A 22732-nucleotide genomic window follows, 5' to 3' on the forward strand; every position below is an offset into this window, starting at 1 on the left:
CTGGGACAGCATCAGAGGAATGCAGCCAGTCCAAATAGCTGAGGATTTATTCACCACCTGCAGATACACCATCACCTGACAGAGTCTGCGCTCGGTGCTATGTGATTTCCTGTATTTTATATTGGCTCCTTGGGGGCATATGCTTGTTGTTAGGTCTTGGTTGCAGGCAGCTGAGCATTGCTGAGCATAGAAATGTTTGAGATTCAGATTTTTCTTGCGATATTTGCATTTTAGATTTTATATCAATGACAGAATAAAACTCTTTAATGCCTTTTTTCTACAGACTGTATATAAAAAAATGGAGGTAACCCCCCCAAATCCCTGGCTCAGTAATAAATAACAGGGTTTATTAGTGGACAGTTTTCTTTGTTGTTCGTTTTCTATCAGCTTCCATGTCTTGGTGTGGACTTCCTGTGTTTCTATACGGTTAAAATAGCACCATCCATCTCACTAGTCTTTCAGCTACCTGAGACAGCTACTGCGTTACAGCATTGTCACAACTTGTCTCTTTCTTTATTATCCTGCAGTCTGACCTGAGATATAAAAAGCTGGATGATGGTTTTATTACCAGCTATAAGTCCCACTGGGCGGACTTATAGACCAACACGCCTACGCTGCCTCCAAGATTTATGTTAGAAAGGGGTCAATCATGTTCCCCCTCTTTAATCAGTAAATCCAGTCCATAATTTCCTTCTTTAATCACAGAGGGGGTGTAAATCTCCTGTAAGGAGGACTTTCTCTCTAGGCCTGATAGACGCTTTGTCTTACCGCTCGCCTAAGTAGTCCCCGATGACGGTCTTGTTGAGGCCCTCGCCTTTGTAGAGGAACTGAGCGATGTCTTCTGGAGTGTGCTGGAGAAGGTCGTTCTCCAGCAGGAACTGTATTCCCTGGAGAGGAAGAGGAGGAGGAGAAAGCAGGATGACTGCTCATCTCAAATCATGGTGGGATGATAGATCACGACAAGATTTCACAGCTGTGAAGAGATTGCGTTTCAGTCCGGCACACTCGCTTCAAGGCTACTGACACTTTAAAGGCTGTGGTGGGTTTTGCTAAGAGTTTCAGAGCATTGACAAAACTGCAAACCGCAGAAATAACACAGCGGAGTACCTTTTTAGGATCCATGTTGAATTTCTTCCTGCCCATAGCGATCTGTTTGTTTCTCTGGGAAGTTTTACTGGAACACAAAAATAAATATAGAGACTTTATTTATTTACTAAAAAGAACTCCAAACATGAATGATTTTCACCATCTAGCATGACAATAAACTCACGGTATCAACACTCTGATATGTTTTCTTACACGTGTAGGGCTACACATGGTCTCCTTGATCCACCCTGAGTCAGTGGCTTTGTTTCCTAAACCAAACACTGAGTGATGGCAAAGCTGGTCCCAGACAATAAATGAGCTGCCTCCTAACGTCGACTTTTCACTCACTTCATGTGGAAACAGCGCAGTGACCTCTGTGCTGCTAACATTCCTTTTTTAAAAACATAGTAAAGGGGCAGCGTCACATCTTGAGAGTGCTCAGGAACAACAACCAAAAGCTGCTGGTGACCTTTTAACACTCCTCCACAGAGAGCGTGCTGACACTCTGTATCACGGTAAGGTCCAGGAGCTGCACCGACGCACAGAGGAGACGGCTTCGACACAGCTCAGAAGGCTGCTCTCCGCCCTCCCTGCAGGGCTTACTCACCTCCAGCTTTTAAAGGACCCCCTCACATCCTGGCTCTCACCTGTTCAACACCGTTGCCCCTCTGCAGGTGCTACAGGGCACACAGACTCGGAAAGAGCATCTTCATAAGTGCCATAATCACCTGGCCACTACCACCAACATCCCCCCCCCCTCTCCTTCATTCTGCGATAATTTCCTTCCTTTACAATATCACAGCTAAGTGCAATGAGCAATATTAGAATATTGTCTATTATTGCTTAAATCATTGTGCAGTTCTTAAATATTTGCATGTTCATGTTACTCCATAGGATGACCGCTTGTTGTTAGCACATTGACTTCCTCACCATATTTTAAACACATCTTATTTATTTATTAGTTTTAATGTGAAGTACTTTCTTTATGTCTACTGTGTAAATGACTGTACGCTTGTTTCATCATACATTTAATGACAATAAAAACTTTTTAATTCCCATTCTAATATACAATAGATATGATAATTCATACAGCCAGGTGTAGTTATGTATGTAGTTATGTCACATAATGCTGGTCTGTCATCAAAACTTGCATGCAAATCCTAAACGCAACTCAGACAGAGGCAATGAGCCACAGTCACAGAGATAGCTTCTATGAGGCAAAATCTAATCAAATGTTGCTGCTATTTATTGCTGTAGACCATCATCTGTCATGGAACAAAATCAATATTGTATATGTTTGTGTTATTTTAAGGGTGTTTCTGTCAACGCTATAGAAGATTTGTTGTTTTTTTAAAATGTAACCCAGAAAAGGGTTTGGTATTTATCTCCACAGATCGCTGCCATAGTGAGAAGGGCTCGATGAAAGCCTCATAACAAATAGGGAGTAACTTTGAGACACACTGCTGCCATTAAATCCACACTAAAAACAATTAACCTGTTTCCACACTTAGACATGCCTTTCCACATGAAACAAGATAATAAGGTAAAAAAAAAAAAAAAAAGACTATAGCAATATCTCTGTTTAACAAAGCATCTCCACTATTTTGACTTACCTTTCTCCGACGCATGTCAGTTGTTCGATCTCCGTCATCACCTCTGCTATCTCAAACTTCAACCTCTGTGAGAAACACAGAGAAAATACAAACCCCAGTTGGTTTTCTTTATGCTTAAGCAGGACAAAGCAAAGGGATGAGACGGGACTAAGAAAGAAGTGTACGCAGTGGAAAACTAACTTTTTTCTTATGAGGAAACTGCGTGTGCAAAGATAGGCCCATTTGCATTACATACAGCATGCAAATGCCCACAGTGCCGCAGCAGCGTATAGACAACGGAAAAAGACTGGGAATACAGTTGAGCAATTACAACAAATACATTCAGCACTGTCCTTAATTTGGCAATAAAATGATTTTCAATCAATATACAACGGTTGTAGTTAATGAACTTAGCTGCTGAGATGAAGCTAAGTCTATCCAGTTAATATACTGTATATATTCAAGCACACACCTCTATGTCATCGAGCAGCTCTCTCTTCCTCCGCCTGATGTTCGACAGTTCATCCCTCTCCTCCACGGACAGATCCTCGGGGACTGAAAAGCATGATGGAGAAAACACAGAAGACATTACCTTAAAAGAAAACAAGTCAACTAAAAGGAGCAAAACAGGACTGCTAAATCAAATCTGGCAGTTCACTGCAAAGATGTAAAAGCAGTTTTAAGGCTTATTCTCCTAACACAGTAAAGTGGGACCTTGAACAGCTGGAACAGCAGATATCAAGAGCCTGCATGTTAATTTATAAAGACAAAAAGAGAAGGCAAAGGGTCTTAATTATTCCACTTGAAAGTGTTTAGCCCCTTCCCTCCTTCCTTCTCCATTTGGCTCGGGGGGAAAATTCTATTAATAAAACCAATCCAGATTATGTTTCTTTCATGTGAATTTGGTAATTTAACACAGCCCATGACCCCAACCCCCTCCAGCTGTGTGTGTTTTACCACTCTGAGCAAGAAAAAAAAACCAAAACATGCAAGAGAAAAAGATGATTTGCTTTCTTTTCCAATGTTTCACTCTTGTTTTTCCCTCTAACTTCATCCCTCTTCCATCCAACGCACGCTTTACTTCTCAATTTTCTACATCTTCCCGAGCACAGTGAGTCTGTGAAATCCTGCTTCATTAAGCCAACCAAAAAGCAGAAAGCGTAAATCTCTCAACAGGAAAGTGGCACATCTAAAAATCATGCGCAGCTTCACATGTTGCTAAAGGGAAAAGAAACAACCCACCCCCCCCAAAAACCAAGAAAAACCCACCACTTGTTATTTCCCCCTCACAGTCGGGATTCTGCGCCAATTAAAAATAAAACAGGGTCACTGGGCTCAAGAGGAAGTACTCAAGCCCCTTTTAATTTGACAGCTTGCCGAAGAATTGCATTCAGGGCGGCCAAGTATTGTTGTCGATGGTATTCGCATTTAGCAGTGACACAAAAGGTACTTTCTAACCCAGTTATGTAATTCTGAAGCAGCGTGATGAGGGTCAGGTAAAGATGGGGAGGGGTATTTTCTCCCCGGGGCCATGATTTTAATAGACAGCAGATGGGAACATGAAAGCACAACGAAAATAAAGATGTTAATTAATTAGTGTTGCTCACCTTCGGCTACCTCACATCACTTACACTACTTGCAATTCTATTGTGACCATGAATGAATGTGGCTTTGAAGACAATTACTTGGGAAACTCCTAAGTTTCCCAGTTTCAAGGCTCTTTCACATGACTTTTTAATGTTTTATTTAAGTGTTTTTGAACAATTTCGCCTGCATACATCAAAGTCTGTTTGTGAATTTTACTGGTTAAAAGTTCAAGAAGGGTTGGAGGCATCTAATTAGTTGGAAGGATGTGCTCCCTGTGTCCTCTGCTTTATGAAATCTCAATCTATGCCTATATAAGCACAGTCGAGTTGTTTCTAAGCGTTATCTTATGCTAAACTATAGCTTCATATTTAATGGACAGATATGAATATGGTATAAAATTTTTCCACGTTTATTGGGGGTGATACCAGTGCCAAAACCAGGAAAAAAAAATCAGACATCAACAGAATACAATCTGGGTGGCCTTCCTGTCAGCTAAAAATGGGAAAAATGAAGCTTCAGTTCACAAAATTGAACAACAGAAAACTGGAATCTGATCTGAAGAAGTTTAGGCTTGCTGGCGGTGGTGTGATGGTGTGGGGGGGATCATTTACTGCCTCCTCGTACCAAAATGAGTATTGTTTAAATGCCACATCGTCAACACTGTTGATGGTGTCCATTCCTTTATGGCCACAGTGGGCCACCATGCGCCCTGTCACAAACCTCAAATCATCTTAAACTGGTTTCTTGAACATGACGATGAGTTCACGGTACTCAAATGGTCTCCACAGTCACCAGATCTCAATCCAAAAGAGGACTGTGGGATGTGATGGAAACCTAAACACTTTCTATCATTAAGTTTTGTTAAAAACGAAGTATTATTAGCAAATACTGGATATTGTATCGTAAGTGTTAATGCCAATATATATCAAATATGTTAAGACAAAGACTAAAGCATCAGTTGAATGTGTTTTTCTTAGAAAACTAAATGGTAATCATGGTGAATGCTAACAGCTAAACAGGCGGATAAAACATTTCCTGGCACCAGCTTTCTCAGGCTAAACAATCAAATCGTATTCCGGCATCTGACACCGTTTGTACCAGATGACTAATTATTAAAACAGGAAATAATCTATAAAGCAAAAAATTAAAAAGGTTTTCCCAATCACTGGGCTTCTTTTATGCCTTTTGAATAATTGTCCCAGAGGATGATTTTATGCAGGAGGCATACAGCTCCATGTTTTCCATTAGCCTATGGCTGTGCATTAGCTAATAGAGATATCCCACGGCTGCAACAACAACGTGCATTATTACAATCTTGATTCATTACAAATTGAATGAGAAGAGGATGCTCCCTTTAATGAAAGCCAAGCACCATTAGTGGCATAGCGTTATCACGATCCTTCGATCGAGGCTAGTCTTGCTGGGTCTACAAGCTTTTCAAACCACATGATAACAGAGAAAGCCATAAAGTCCCTGCTATTAGTGCTTCTGGTCTACTGGATGCTCTTGCTTAGCAGTGTATGACCTTTCTTCAGAGGTGGTCCACCAATTAGATTATTAACACACCCGCCCCGTGACCTTCTATGACTTACTCAGGAAATGACTTTAGTGTCTTTAGCAAACTGGTCGCTACCAAGCCAAACGCAGCCATGCTTGAATGATAATCTACTAAAATCAATTACGGAGTGAGTCACTGCCTCTAAGTAAACAGCAGATCTTGAGAGGGTCAAATCATACAAAAGTTAATGGCACGCTGGCTTCAATTTGTGTCTAAGAAAACAAAAAAAAGCTAGACACACTTTAACTTCATGACCTCTAGAAGAAATCCCCAACAGGCGACATTAGAAATACACGGCATCGAGTGAGAGATTCCAAAGGTTAACACTCCAACATGTGTGCGGCAAAACAAAAGGGTTCCAGCAATTTCCTGCCTTAAAAAACAAAATCTCCCCAAAATCTACTTTTAAGTGTAAATCTCCTGCTGCTCTTCACACCCAAAAGCAACAACAGTCCCACAAACACCCACTAAAACCATGCAGGAAATCGTCTGCAAACCATCGATGTGTGTATGTATATGTATATGTATATATATATATATATATTATATATTGTAGATTGTATATATTATATTCAAGTTATTTTTTGGAGTCGACAGAAGAAAGGGGGAAAAAATTCCCAGGCTTTGAGAAATGAGTCTCTAAATCCTGTGTTCAGACCATTCGTGCAGGAAAAGCAGCGAGGTACTTGCAGCACATGACCACAGCTCACTTGAAACTGGCTGTGGTCCCAGTTGTCACTGACTCGTGTGACTGAGAGGGGATTTGTCTAGATTCACTGCCTTTAAACTGACTTTAAACGCTATAATGTATTTTAAAGTGGATGAGCTTTGAAAAAAAAAGGCATCCTTTTTATCCCAGTTGGCTCTGAAGCTCTATGTGTCACATGAGAGGAAGGAGGAAAGACCAGGAAGGAAACTTCCTTTGGATCCAGACCCTAATCCGTGCTCTGCTGCCCTCAATCCCTCAAACGGTGGACAAAGGCATGCTTTATATTATATTATAGCCCAGATCATACATACCAGTGGACATGTAGATGAAAATACATATGATTACATGCACACCAAAGCCAGCTGGCACTAATCCTACACACACTCTTTACAAGCCCTGTACACTCATACAGTGTGATATATGGCAGCATATACACAGATGTTCCCAGCTGCTAGCCGCTGCCTGGCTCAGTGATGCTGGATAAAGTAACGTGATAGTTTGCGCTGCAGCAGATCACCATGTGGTACATAACGGTCCTGGCCTATCGTGTCAGAAGAGACGTTCCTGGGTGGCTAACATGGCCTCTAGTTTTAACTACCTCTGGGGGTCACCATCAAAATCTGGGGCTTGAGCGGCTGAAGAGCCTTTACACTGATTGCTCTGTTAATCTGCTGTTTTGGGGGCTGGGGACCTCCTGCTGTGAGTGCATTTATGTGTGGTTGCATAGGAGGTGGTCTGCACATGATGTCCTTGTTATATTGCACATCTGTTCGGCATCAGCACTATGTCAATATTTGATGTGATGCTTCCACAGCCTTATGCCGGTGGCTAAAGTAACTATGATCGGATGATTTGATTGGCCAGAGAAGGCATTTTTGTTGGAGCTGAGAGGATGAGTGCAGTTCAAACAGCATCAGTTTCACACACTGGAACTCTCCAGTCCTGGATGCTCCAGGTTATAGACAGATTAATGTTTTTCCGAGCTCATAAAGTCAAGTTCTCACTGAGAAGTATGGCTACACCCAGTACACTACACGTACCCAGACACTGTACTCATGATAGTGACAAAGTTTGATGTGGAAAGTTGTACCCGTCTGACCCTGCACAGTCACTGTCTTTGCTGCAAGATAAAAAGGACCTTTGCTCACAGCAAATGAAAAATAATATTTCTATTGATGCATTAAAAGCCCACATTATGGCTGCGGCGTGAAACAGTGACATCACTAAGTCCAATCATCATTTGCATCTGCGCCGAGGGTACAGGTACTTGCTGCAGTATTCTTCTCTGAGCGATAGGCGTATCAGCGCTAGCCTTGGAGTAGAAGAAGTTGGTGTGCACCGATGACTGTAGAAATTGGTGTCGACACATTGAAGATTATGTTTGATAAATGGCTGAACAGCCTGTAAATTATTACAAAACTAAACAACCAGCACAACTGTTATCAAATGTTACACAAAACAGAATAAGCGCTACACAGAACAGTAAAAAAAAAATAAAAAATTCGTCTCCACCAGCATCGTCGCTTTTATACATGTAAAATTCAAGCCTTACACGGTCAAACCTCATTTGGATGCGGTTCCAGTTTCAGCCGGCAAAGATGGACAACACTGATATGACAACACATTTTGAAAAACGACATGTATGTGGCTGATCATTTCCTTTGCTTCCTGTGGGTGTCAGCTGACAGACAAGCAGCAGAATACAACGCTTTATCTGATATGTGCATGCTCGCCTCCAATATTGTGATAGATATCTAGCCAGGGAGCAATTTTGAAATCCGAATTTGGTGCCTATTATTTTGCACGCATCACTGAACAAGAGCAAACTTCTGATATCTCGAGTGATGCAGACTACATGCAGGCAGCGGCAGAGAACTGGAGCTGGATGATGGGCACAGACTTCTGTTAAACAGGAGCTCTGCGCTGGCCTTCAGCCCGCTCTGAGATCTGGGATGTGTCGCTGTCTGCAAAAACACAGAGTCTGGTGGACCACCCTGATCATGTTCACAATGAGACCAGAACAACACTTTACAAGCCACCCACAACGTCAAGGTAATTGCTCTCTCTTGGTATTGACTCCCAAGTTCACTATAGTTATTATACACGGATCACCTCAAAATATCCAGATGGCCACCTGGCAGATCAAATACTTTCCATTTAAAACAAAAACAAAATTTCAGTTCTTATCCAAGTCTAGTTGAACACAGACGTGAAAATATATACTTGATCGAGAAAACGGTGCAGGAAATGAAAGGAGAAAGTGCCCGGATATTTTATTAAACTTCAAAAGTTTTCTCCAACGAGGGAATGATTCATTTCCATGGATTTAGGAGAGTCTGATGTTAAGCCTCACTAATATAGGATTTTAAAAGTCGATACAGATATCGATGCCAATACTGACATTACGCAGGTTATTTAAAAATCTGATATTCCAACATATTGGCTGATTTTCAGACATACAAAACATTAAAAGATACCCTTCCTCATTTATGCTCTCCACCGACGCTGCTCGGATCAGCTGGTGGTTGTATTTGTCGACTTTGCAGAGCGCCCTCTTTTGGACAAGCTGTGCAACATCGAGCTCGACATGGTTGAAGGGTGTTTCTCCAGTCTCGTTTTTACTTTTTGAACTTTTCATCTGTTGGATGTTATAAATGCAGATACTGATATATCAGGAAATAGCTAATATCAGCCAATAATAGGTTCAATGGCAGAAGTGCAAATCATAGAGGTACACCTCTATGAACTACCTAACCAGCAGTATGTATTTAAAGGGACATTTCACCCCAAGAAAAACGACATTTCTATATTTTCCCTCTGGCCTGTACAGTCATTTATGCATCTTGATTGTAGAATAAATGAACAGAACTGTAGAAATGTTTGCCTTCTCTTAAACACACGCATAAAAAGCGCAGTAAACAAACCTTACAGTGGGTATTTTAATGCACAATGTTTTTCTTTGTATAAAAGTGCAACCACAAAGCATCTTAAGGCAACTGCTGTTGCGATTTGGCAGCATATAAATAAAATTGAACTGAAACAGCAGTGATATCGCTGTGCAGACGGACTCATGCAAAGGCTAGGGTTTGTATCAAGATGTTCAAAGATTAGGGGCGTAACAATTTTGTAACTGATACAAAACCGCGATATAAACCTCCGCGATATCATATCGCAATTGCATCTTCCCATAACGTGACAGCCATGCTGTTAATGGGTGATTAGAGAACACAGCTTTGGAGTCTGCAAGAAAACTAACACTCACAGATCATTCAGATAACGTACTAACTGCTAATGTATCATAATAATAGACAGTTTTTAATCCACTCACAATCGAGTGATCAGCCCTGTGGTAAAAAAAGATTTTTCTTCAGTTATTCTTGTAATTCACCCCCTCTGAAAGAAAAACCAAGAATGGATTGTTTGCTGGTTTTAGAGAATTCTTATGCACAAAGCAAACATTTATGACCTTTCCCCTCAGCTGTGCTGTATTTTTAGTAAGCACTATAACAATACATGTCAGCCAAGTAGTTAATAATAAGCCTACTGTTCAGTTGTAGTACATAACAGAGGAAAAACACATGCAGTTCATTCTTGGGATGAAATGTTCCTTTAATATATGGCCTGACATAAGTGCCGACAGTGAGACTGACCTAAGATATGTAGTAGTGGTTGAAAAGTAACCCACGTATTTGTGCTGAGGTGAGAAAGGGTTTGGCGTCCTCCATTTCTATCCAGCCAGAAGCCAAGAAAAACATGCAAGTCTCACAGCCACCCCCACTACTCCCTCCCTCCTTTCAGGCCTGTATGATCGGCTGGACCCAGTTTTCTTCATTCTCCTAAACTGGACGCAGCGTTCCCCTTCAGCTGAAATTACTCAGACACTGTAGGCCCAGATCTCTGCTGCTGTCTCTCTGTGTTGGTCCCCACAGTGAAACACACTCATTTAATTTGCCGAGCCTTTTGTCTCCCATCTGCTCTCTGTCTCGCACTTAAAGAGATTCCTCCTTTCAAAGCTCGGAGCAATAATTCCAAGCAAAGCGTCCCCCTATTTACAACAGCAAAAACATTGCCTCACTGACAAACAGTTGCAATGTCTTGTTTCTCTTTTTCTCTCTCTCTCTCTCACACACACACACACACACACACACACACACACACACACACACACACACACCTACTACCATGGAGATGGGAACATGTTGCAAAGCCTCCACAGTCTCTCTTCTAATCAGGTCCATATGTAGCCGTCTCTCCCGACACTTAAATAATGCAGTTTGTTACGAGCCTCGACTCAATCCTTGCGCATCACCCGCCAGCGCTGTCTTTGTGTGTTTGTCTACTTACATGTGGTGTAATGCAACTGTATGTTTAATCTTCTAATGTTGCACCACAAAACCCATAATCTTGGCAGTCAAAATGAATTTCTGTTCTTTCCAAATCTCCCCTTAAGCCTTTAAATAACACAGCCTGCCTACTGGGTCAACCAGCGAGATTTTAAGAGTTCATTTTAGCACTTTTTTTTTGGCAATTGCTTGTGATGACACAAAATAGACGCATTTGCCTAAACCACTGCAGACAGTCATTTCAGACTACTCGGGTGCTGTATGGCGTTTGGAAGGGTGAATTATATGGAGCTCTATGCTCTATGGATTTTTCTTTATTTTTTTAATTACATTTGGATAAATGTTAAGCTAATTTAAACTCACCCTCTTCTGGCTTTTAGCTTTAAGCAGCATTAATATTAGTCTTCTCACATAACACTTGGTAAGAAAGCGAATGAGTGCTTTTCAAAATCCCCAGCTATTCAGATGACTGGCATTTCTTTTTTTATGTAACACAATAATCTGCAGATTTTACACTTTTTATATACAGTATTGCTCAACTACATGTTGGATACGGGAAATCTAATTGTCACCAAAATATATTACTGGATGTTGCTGCGGGTTTATGTTTATCTTCATTCAGTCCAAAACAGAAGTTATTTTGTTTTTTATCACAGAAAAATATGCAAAGCTGAAACAAATGGTTTCGGCTTAGTTGGACTATACTTAGCACCTGACAACACAACTGCAAGTCATCAACTTTGGGAACTTCTTGTTCTTGTTGTTTCTATTTTGTCCCGTTTGTTCTTTGTGGTCTCTCTGTGCTCCTCTTTTTTTTGTCTTCTCTTTCCCCTCAAGAGCCCATCTTTTCAGGAAGTCTCATCTTTTCAAGCAGTCGTGACATCTCCCTCTGAGCTTCTGCTCTGATGAAACCAACATGATCTGGCTGTATCGCCCATGTGATGTTACAAAAGACAGAAAGTCCCCCCAGAAAAAAAAAAAAACAACAGGCATATGACCAGCTGAAACAATCAAAGCGTGGCTTGCACCAGTGGATGTGACATCATGTTTGGTGTTTTCAACCACTGGTTAGGGCCACAATGGCAGCTACACTAAGGCTTTCAATGGGGGCGTCGAGGAGATTTCTTCATGTTAAAAAAACAAAAAACCACTGTCTGCTCTTAAGTATGATTTATGTTTAACTGCAAGGACTCTGTAATCATGAACACTTGTCAAACCCTCTGCCTTAACTTATGGTAATGTACCTACACGCACGCTCAATCATCCAAGTAAGTAAATCCCCAAAAGTTGATTCTGTTCATCTGGCCGCTGCGTTTTCAGTGGGAGAAACGTTCCGTTACCAATCCAAGTGACTTCTTCAGTCTCAGAAGACCCACCTCATCAGGCCAGGACTCCTCAGTCTATTTACACCTACAGACCAGTGGACACTCTTTCAAGGATGAGGATGTACACACACTGGATGGGGAGGAGCGGGGTTTGACCGTGGAGTCAAGGAGGCCATTTACATGGAAAGGGAAAGCATCTCTGAATCGTGGAGGGGGCCTAAGGGTACATGCTGTGATTGCATGCCATTCCCCAGTGAATGGTACTCATGGCCATTGATCAGTGGTTGTTGATCAATGAGCTCTGATCAGTGGTTGTTGATCAATGGTCATGAGAATTTGCATGTTAATGATCAAGGAACTGACCTCCCAGCCCATTGTTTCTTCAGTGGTGCTAGTTTAAGTCATTATGCAAATGTACTGCTTATAAGATTGGGGAAACCTGCAGTCAGCTGAGTCTGAAGAAGTCACTTGGATGAGTGACGAAACGTTTCTCCCACTGAAAACGCTACGTCCAGATCAACAGAATCAACTTTTGGGGATTTATCTACACGTTGCATCGACTGCAATGACTGATTGCATTTTCAGCTACTTTGGCTTTTCCTCTTTTTTTGAGTCGACTGGAAGAAAACACACCAACTTGAAGAGAGAAACTCCACCATCAATGAGTATTTTGGCAGCAAACATGCAAAGCAATGCAGGTACACCAGCACAAGTATTAAAACTGGTAGCCCTGTTGGCCTATTCTGCATGCTGCGTTAGACATAGATTGAGTGCAGTAGTATAAAATCATTCACTCTGTAATATTGTGCTTTTACAGCAGTTCAGACCACAGCTATCATCAGACAGCAATGTTATGTCTAATGTGACATGCTAAGTATTGACTGCATCTTGCAGAGCTTGTGGCAAAATCTTTGCACAGACCGACACATAAACCCAGGTTAAAGTACTCTAAACCATCTTTGGGGTAGGTCCGTCTAGAGTAGGTGTCTCCCAGACCACATTTTCAACCATAATGCCACAGAGAGAGAGACAGACAGACTCACAAAGCAAAAACAACACTATTCATGCTGTCGCCACTAGTAAACATGTATCCACCCATTCAGCACCAGCACCATTTACTTTCAGCCGCCCAGGGTGATGGATACCTACAGAGCAGCCACAGCTCGCCTCAAGTACCCGTTTGATGTCCTCCCACTCACTCGCCCTACAGCCACAACAAAGACCATACCCCAATCACACCAACTTCCCCTTCTTACCAACTAATCTCCCTCAGAGCTTAAGTTCTGCGTAGACTCAAAAGCCATCTTATCTTGAGTTTCACGCCTGCCGGGGTGAATATGATATGAAATAATTGCATCCAGTCTGATGTCCATTGAGAGTTGATTGCACAGAAACGCAAAGAAGAAAGGCATTTTTTTTTTTTTTTTACTCAAGCTCTTTCACTGCAAGAGAAGACTGATCAGAAAGCCTGGATGTGCTTTTAGGAGACACAGTAACTGCCATTGTGGTGTGTACCATTAACAGGTCTTTACATTCAGATATGAGATGTTATTTCAGAACACACTCACAGTCCAAAGACAGCAGGAGAATAGAAGGAAAGGCCTTTCACATTTAACTTTTCCCACGGTCAGATAGAGAGAAGAGTGCTGATTGACTCACTCGGGTTATCGTGACAGTTAAACAGGAAACATGGACAGAAAAGCCTGACGGGGCTCAACAAAGACAAACAGTTTTGCACATTTTGGGCGTCTGCACCAATTTTGCCACAAAGAGCTTCATTTAGGCTTTAAAGGTGTTGGAAATTTCTATTCACTTCAGCATTTTAATACTCCCAAGTCTGCACAAAAAGCTCAGCTCGCAATAATCCTTGACTGAAGCATCACAGAGCTCCTACAAAGGAAAGGAAATACTAAAAAAAATAGTTTTTTAAAATCCAAGAGTAAAAATCCATGGCCTCAATCCAGCCATTCAGCAAACTGCTTCCTAGCCAGCTCCTGCGTCTGTGTTCTTTCCACTTCTCCATTCAGCTATACAATGATTCTAAAAATAGACACATGAGTAATAAAAACATTTTGAAGCCTGTTGCTGATTTCATCCAATCTGAAGCCAGGCCCTGTCTGCTCTGTGGCATGCAAGCTGAGCAGAGAAGCGCCAACTCTGATTAGCGAGTGCAGTAAACATGCACTAATGAATCCCATGCTGCAGCTGAGTACCACAAACAATGCACAGTGGCACCGTTTATAGTTTCGTTCAGCGTGGGGATAACTGTAGTTAAGAAATATAGGTTCTACTTGCAGGATGGGACAACTCCACACACTGCACAGTAGTAGGTGCTTTACAAGTTCTTGATTCTGTCTGCGAATTTCAATAACCCCGCCCCCCCAGATCACACACTTTGAGGCAGAGCAACAAGTTGCAAACACAAGCATGACTTTTCCCCTTGCAATGAGTTGCTTACTGTATGGTTGTTGACATGGATTGAAATCTAGCCGCTATAACATGCTAAACAGTGGGAAAAAATGGAGGGTTGCAGGACTGGAGCTACGATCTAAGTCTCTTAACCATCCAACAGAAATGCAGCATGCAATGAGGAGCAGATCACACTGGCACCACTGTGAAGTAACACAAAACAAAACTCATTCACACCTGCCAAAGGAAATGTTTGGGATTCCATAAACGAATGTGCCCATTATGGACTCTTATGTACGATGTGTCCTCCAGCTGTTATAGTGATAGCACCACGGAGGCCGCAGCATGGAAGGAAAGCTTAACAATGTGAAATAACTGTGAGGCCATTGGACAGCCTACATCTGTTTGTTTTTATTTTTGTACTGAATGTATAAGATTCCTTAAACGTGACAATCGGCATGTGTTTAAGAGATGAATGGTAAATCCTTTTCCCTCTGTTTTGGTCTCCACCTGCTCCTGAAATAAATAACTAAATGCTCCACTGTGTTTAGTGGTTTAGTGTTTATGTGGTCGCTTACTGCAGGGACGCCAGCACGCAGTCGTTTTAGCGGCTTTTGTTTAGCTAGATGGCCGCAAGTTGCGACTAGAGAGTGAACAACACCAAGCATAGTGAAAACCTTTCAACGAGTCGTGGGCGGCAACTGGATTTAAACACAAAAAATGAAAGTCTTTTCACATCATAGGCTGATTTTATTTGCAGACTGTCAACACGGTGCGATCAGTTAGTCACGCCCAAAGCATATTCTTAATGGGTCATTTAGCTAAAGAGAGCTGCAGAGGCGGGTGGTAATTTTTTCCCTGATTGGTTCATGATTACAAGCAAAGCCAGCTAACAGTATACATCATCGCCTGATCACCTGATAATCAGTGTCAGCAGAAAGCATTGATTATACCGATTTGGTGCACACCTGTAATCTACCAAAAAAAAAAAAAGGCCTCTCATATCAGAAACCTCAGTATAGCCTTGTCATTTTGGGCCCAGCTGCATGTTCCCATACACTGTTTAGAGTTACAGAGGAGGAGGGTTGAGGGAGCATTAGCTCTTTGTGTACTGTTGCTTAATCCTATAAAATATGATGTCATCTGTTGGGCCTCTGTTGTTCTCAGATTGGCTCAACGGTGCAGAACAAATGATGCCCTTAACTTTGAACATATGTTGTGCAGTTTGCGTGCAGGCTGGACGTGCAGGCGTGGGAACACGGTCCCATAATGTGCACATATGTTAGAATGCAAGATAAGAGAGCTACAAAGCACAGTTTGCAACAAGGCAGATCATCATGCATTGAGCTAAAGGTCTGCAAAATCACCACGGCACTGACATCACAAAGTTTTTTCAGTGATCTGACATAAAAATGTAGCAGAACACACCTCTGAGTCTTTGACATTACTGACTTTGTGCAGCTGCCCGTTAAGTGACTGGCAGACAGATTCAGGCGCCAAATGCCTTTCGCTTAGCATCAGCGTATCAAGGTGCGCATGCGAACAATTTTTAAGCGATGGGAGGCAGCGAGAGTGTGAGTAAGTGCTCCAGAGCTCTCAATTAGTTTAACATGTATGGAAAGTTATTTGAAAAATCCGCTACGCACACCGCTGCGTGTAATCTCAACAAGCTCGTGTCCTATATTTCAGATTTAATCACACGTGCCTCTGTGCTCTTGAGCTCTCTCTTCTTGTCACATGATTTTTTTTTCGGGGGTGGGGGGGAGAGAAATTGGTATCGCTATGATTGACCTCATATGAGGAGATGGCTTGTAGTGCGCATGATTTTAAGGGAAAATGGAACAACCACACTAACTCCTCATGGGTTAGAGTCCAAATAGGATGACTGTAAAATAATATTCATGTCTGCAAGCCTCTGAAATAACACATTTAAAACTCTTCTCCTAAAACACACGTGAAAAGAGAGATCTTTGTTCATAGCTGGCTGTTTTTCCTTCTGGTAAAGCTAAAATATGAATATTTCTTGCCCTTTGGATCATGAATCAGCACAGTTACCTTTGTGGCACATTAGATCTTCTTGTTGATAACTAGCCCTAGAGTGAGAGCGTGGAGTGAGAAATCAATACGCCTGATTTTGGCAGCAAATATACAAACATTAATATTCACACAAATCCTCCAAAATATAGTCCCTTATTTGTCTATTATATAAATATTACACTGATGGATGCTCATATTAAACAGTTTCAAATAATGGAGTCAGAGTGTGTATAAGTAGTCCTTGTAAAGCAAGAGCTCAGCTTTCAGACTGCTGTAAATGTTCAGCTCATGTGTTTCTTTTCAACTCTTAACACGTTGATCTCCGGCAAACAGCTCTGATTGTTTGAGAGGGGCAGCCAATACGAAGGAAGCTAGCCTAAATGGAGACGCGCTAAAGAATGCCTGTTTCAGACAGAGAATGGAGAGGATTTTTAAGCGTGAATCATGCAAAGCTACCCGAGTGGAATTCAAATAAAATTGAACACAGACATCAGCTAAAGGGCATACTGACTGGAACATTTGGAAATATCTGTGTCATCTATATCACTTTCATTCAAATTCAGGGCAGAGCATGAAGCTTTCCTTATATTCAGGTAATTCAAGCATGACACCGATGAGGGTAAAAAAGAAAAAGTGGAAGTTCAGAGGAACGCCTCTCCTGCCTCTACTAATCTCACAGTTTAACCGCCAAACTGTTATCAGACTATATCCATTTGTTTACACTACATTGTATTCAAGGACTTCAGGCCAGAAGACGGTTAGGATTATCTGCTTGGAAGCATCCCGTATGTGTGTCGCTCGCCACCATCATTTAATAACCAACTCAGAGCTGCAGCCACCATGTGTGGTAATCTGGGTTATGTTGCACTCGCCTGAACTGGTTGAATTCATTCAGCTTTAAAACCAAAACCCACCATCAGGACTGCATTATACTAGCTTTAATACCCAAGTCAGGACAGTCAGCGTACACTGGATATCACTAGTGAGCTCATCATGCTTAATTTCCACCTACATCAAGATCAAAAATGTAAATCTTGCATCTAATTCAATAATGAGTGTTACAGTATTTCATTTTACTACAAGATCTAGCAGTAAAACTTCAGACAGAGTTTAATCAAATGTGCAATGGGTGTCACTATCCTAAAAAAAAAACTAATTTTTAAACACAGAACTGCTCATGAAAAAAGAACATTTAACAAGAAAATGCACTATCCTCCATATGGAAGGGTGCCTGTCAGATATCTTATCAATTTCCACCAGTTTACAGGCTTCACATGGCGCCAAGAGATAGTGAGAGATACTTCAAAGCAAAGCAGAGAGACATCAAACAGATGGAAAAGAAGCATGCAGGGAAAATTTTGCTTTGTGTAGCTTTTTTCCACCCTTCTTTCCTGATTTCTGCCAAGATCAGGATCTCACCTGCGATGAATGAGGGCATGCAAATCATTACAGGGCTGCCCTATATCTGAAAAACGCTCTTTTATCAGCAGGTATGTATTATCAGGGTACACGGCGGCCGACCGTGGAAGACTGGGAATGTCTAAACAAGACAACCTCATGTCTTCGCGCATCCTTGCGTCCTCGCACACATCCATCCATACCGTCCTCTCCGTGTCCCCCTCCCCTGCGCGCAGACTGAGAGGGAGAGAAAACCAGTGTGGGAGAAAGGAAAACAGCCTCACCGTGATTGTCTTCGTCCATACCAGCGACCTGGCACTTCCAGCAGAAGGTGTGAAACCTCGCGGGAAATTCTGTTTATCTGTCTTTACCGGGATTTTCTTTCCGTCCACTGACACATAGGCGACGCCGGCGGTGTGTTGACAGATGGAGGAGTGGACCGGTGAGCAGATGTCAGCGGCAAAATTAACAGAAAACAAAAAAGAAAAAAAGGGAGAAGAAGGGAGGGAGGTGAGGAAGAAGCCTCCTTGTATATTAAAAGAAGCTCTTTAATTGCACGAGTGAGGTGAGACGATGAGATGTGAGGCAGCCGCTTTCTTGTCCCTCTGCTCCATCCTCAGCTGCTCCGTCTGCGTTCACACCAGCGACACTGCAAGAGCGACGTCATCAAGGCCCGCCCCCCAAAAATAACACCCCCCACACCAACGATACATTACACTACACACAATGTAACCGGCGCTTACTGATTAACCAAACAAAGTAAAATGAGTGATGTGGGGTATTTAAATCAAGCAAAATAATTGTAAAGCATTGTGATATTTAAAGTGAAATTACTCACTCAAATAAGAAAGAAAAAACACAATCCCTGCACGTGATTTTTTTTAATGTAGATTACTATTATTCTTGCAATTTCTTTCAAGGTTTTTTCTAAAAAAAAAAAAAGAAAGAAAGGAAAATGGTAAGAAATTCCCACAAAAGTTAGATTAAATTGAATCCAGTTTTCTTTATTTAGCGCCAAATCACAACAACAGCTGCCTCAACTGCTTTACATTGTAAGGTAAAGGTAAAAAATTTTAATAAATGACAAATTAAAAAGGCATGAACATTTTTTTGTATCGAAAAAATATCGGGGGGGCAGCATGGTGGCACGGTGGTTAGCACTGTTGCCTCACAGCAAGAAGGTCCTGAGTTCAATTCCACCATCAGGCCGGGGTCTTTCTGTGTGGAGTTTGCATGTTCTCCCCGTGTTTGCGTGGGTTCTCTCCGGGTACTCCGGCTTCCTCCCACCGTCCAAAGACATGCAGCTTGTGGGGATAGGTTAATTGGATAATCCAAATTGCCACTAGGTGTGAATGTGCGAATGAATGTGAGTGTGAATGGTTGTCATCCCTATGTGTTTGCCCTGCGACAGACTGGCGACCTGTCCAGGGTGTACCCCGCCTTTCGCCCTATGACAGCTGGGATAGGCTCCAGCGCCCCCTGCGACCCTGAAAAGGATACGCGGAAGCGGATGGATGGATGAAAAAATATCGAACCGTGACACCAAAGTACCGAACCGAACCGTGAATTTTGTGTGTCGTTGCACCCCTAACATATATATATAGTGGATATTTGGATTTATTTAATCTTGTACTTTTTATTATACGTTGCACAATGAGTTTCTTTACAAATTAAAAAATAATGACTTACAGTTCATTTAATTCCACATGGATTTAACGCACATAACTGGCTGCTGATTATAAATAAGTCCCCCGTTTTACCATATCAGCTAAAGAACTTAATGGAAATACTAATTGTTGCCCTTCCTAATGTAAATGCCTGATTTTATTAAACATGTACATCTTTGTTATCAGTTTGATGTACAGTTAAATGGATCATTTATTAACAGTTTCTCTGAACAGTCATGTAACTCCAGTGTTGTTGATGCAGTGATGACTTCAGCAGTGTTAGATTCACATGACTACCCAGAAAAACTGTTTGTATCATTCAAAATGAAAACATTATCCAAGCGAGGATGCAGCATATGAATTATACACTATGTGGAGACTATTGAGACTATTTATCACCACAAAAAAAGCTCAGTTGGAGATTAACCTCATTAATCAATGATGTGAAGATAAACCAATAAGAAACATGTCATAGGCGTTGGATTATGGATCATGGATTGTTGTTTTATCCCTTAAAACTAGTTAGTTCACATTATAGTTCATAATAAGGTGATTACATCATATCATATCATTTTATTTAACATTATTGATTTGGCCAGATGTTTTCCCGATGTATTTATTTGCATCAATTACAAGATCAGTGGTTAACTTGTGAGAAAAGTCTAAATATCTGTTTTAAAGGTGCTTTTTGCACTCGACCTACAGTGGGGCAAAAAAGTATTTAGTCAGCCACCGATTGTGCAAGTTCCCCCACTTAAAATGATGACAGAGGTCAGTAATTTGCACCAGAGGTACACTTCAACTGTGAGAGACAGAATGTGAAAAAAAAATCCATGAATTCACATGGTAGGATTTGTAAAGAATTTATTCGTAAATTAGGGTGGAAAATAAGTATTTGGTCACCTCAAACAAGGAAAATCTCTGGCTCTCACAGACCTGTAACGTCTTCTGTAAGAAGCTTTTCTGTCCCCCACTCGTTACCTGTATGAATGGCACCTGTTTGAACTCATCATCTGTATAAAAGACACCTGTCCACAGCCTCAAACAGTCAGACTCCAAACTCCGCCATGGCCAAGACCAAAGAGCTTTCGAAGGACACCAGGAAAAGTATTGTAGACCTGCACCAGACTGGGAAGAGTGAATCTACAATAGGCAAGCAGCTTGGTGTGAAAAAATCAACTGTGGGAGCAGTCATCAGAAAATGGAAGACGTACAAGACCACTGATAATCTCCCACAATCTGGGGCTCCACGCAAGATCTCATCCCGTGGGGTCAAAATGATCATGAGAACGGTGAGCAAAGATCCCAGAACCACACGGGGGGACCTGGTGAATGACCTGCAGAGAGCTGGGACCAAAGTAACAAAGGTCACCATCAGTAACACACTACAACGGCAGGGAATCAAATCCCGCAGTGCCAGACGTGTTCCGCTGCTGAAGCCAGTGCATGTCCAGGCCCGTCTGAAGTTTGCCAGAGAGCACATGGATGATACAGCAGAGGATTGGGAGAATGTCATGTGGTCAGATGAAACCAAAGTAGAACTTTTTGGTATAAACTCAACTCGTCGTGTTTGGAGGAAGAAGAATACTGAGTTGCATCCCAAGAACACCATACCTACTGTGAAGCATGGGGGTGGAAACATCATGCTATGGGGCTGTTTTTCTGCCAAGGGGACAGGACGACTGATCCGTGTTAAGGACAGAATGAATGGGGCCATGTATCGTGAGATTTTGAGCCAAAACCTCCTTCCATCAGTGAGAACTTTGAAGATGAAACGAGGCTGGGTCTTCCAACATGACAATGATCCAAAACACACCGCCCGGGCAACAAAGGAGTGGCTCCGTAAGAAGCATTTGAAAGTCCTGGAGTGGCCTAGCCAGTCTCCAGACCTCAACCCCATAGAAAATCTGTGGCGGGAGTTGAAAGTCCATGTTGCTCGGCGACAGCCCCAAAACATCACTGCTCTCGAGAAGATCTGCATGGAGGAATGGGCCAAAATACCAGCTACTGTGTGTGCAAACCTGGTAAAGACCTATAGTAAACGTTTGACCTCTGTTATTGCCAACAAAGGTTATGTTACAAAGTATTGAGTTGTATTTTTGTTATTGACCAAATACTTATTTTCCACCCTGATTTACGAATAAATTCTTTACAAATCCTACCATATGGATTCATGGATTTTTTTTTCACATTCTGTCTCTCACAGTTGAAGTGTACCTCTGGTGCAAATTACTGACCTCTGTCATCATTTTAGGTGGGGGAACTTGCTTTATTTACAGTGGCTGACTAAATACTTTTTTGCCCCACTGTATATACCTGCCTCAATGTTGGTGATGCACGCATGACGACACCTTTGAGGGCTCACCGCCAAAGGAGTCTGACTCACTGAGGATTTTCCAGCAAAGCCATGCCAGCAGTCCAACTGCAAAGAATATGAAATGCATATGAAAGTGCAAAACCCAGAGCTCAGGAAGGGAGTTGTTGCTGAGGACACATTGTGCAGAACTACAGGGGCACAATGGAAAAAAGCTACAGAGCAGGAAGTGATATGATGGGCCTGTCCTCCTCCACCCTTGCAGCATTATGAAATCTGACCTCTTTCAAAGTGAAGGTTCAATAACAAACAGCAACCATATCCACGGTGGCTGAAATATTTGGGATAATAATCCATGAATGTGAGCACAAGCTTGCAGCATGCAAGATTTAAACTCTCATTAACTACAAAGCATGCAGAGTGGGAGAGTGAAGACACACGTGTTTAATTTGGAAATAAACATAGTGGTGGCACAATATATACAGTTTATGACTATAACATGGGAGCTTATTTGGAGGCAGTGGCTTTTTTTTTTTTACCACTAACGGTTTCTGCGTTAGTATGCAAGCACATGCACAAATACACTTTTTTTTTTTGCTTTTTTTTTTTTTTTTTAAATTGTATTCCCAAAGGCAACTTAAAGTTGTGTTTTGCACATTTTAATAAATCGCTGGACCTTTTCTCCACTTTCCTACCAAAATATAATG

At 41.7% G+C, this 22732-nt stretch overlaps 1 protein-coding gene across 1 annotated transcript in view; it reads right to left on the reverse strand.

The window, feature by feature from the left end:
- The window catches only part of LOC147323025 (cytohesin-3-like), a 31109-nt gene extending 12421 nt beyond the window's left edge, over positions 1-18688 (reverse strand). The window contains exons 1-5 of the mRNA XM_086303111.1: positions 18329-18688; positions 3151-3233; positions 2700-2764; positions 1108-1174; positions 769-887 (exon numbers count right to left, since the gene is read on the reverse strand). Coding sequence (XP_086159237.1) covers positions 769-887; positions 1108-1174; positions 2700-2764; positions 3151-3233; positions 18329-18347 — 353 coding nt within the window. The 5' untranslated portion in view covers positions 18348-18688. The remainder of the gene's footprint in view (positions 1-768; positions 888-1107; positions 1175-2699; positions 2765-3150; positions 3234-18328) is intronic.
- Between the last annotated feature and the right edge of the window lie 4044 nt (positions 18689-22732).

This window comes from Aulonocara sp. 'chitande type north' Nkhata Bay, linkage group LG8, assembly GCF_057382095.1.
Source record: "Aulonocara sp. 'chitande type north' Nkhata Bay isolate Kocher_YH1m ecotype deep benthic linkage group LG8, A_spYH_male_GT1.1, whole genome shotgun sequence".
NCBI lineage: Eukaryota > Metazoa > Chordata > Actinopteri > Cichliformes > Cichlidae > Aulonocara > Aulonocara sp. 'chitande type north' Nkhata Bay.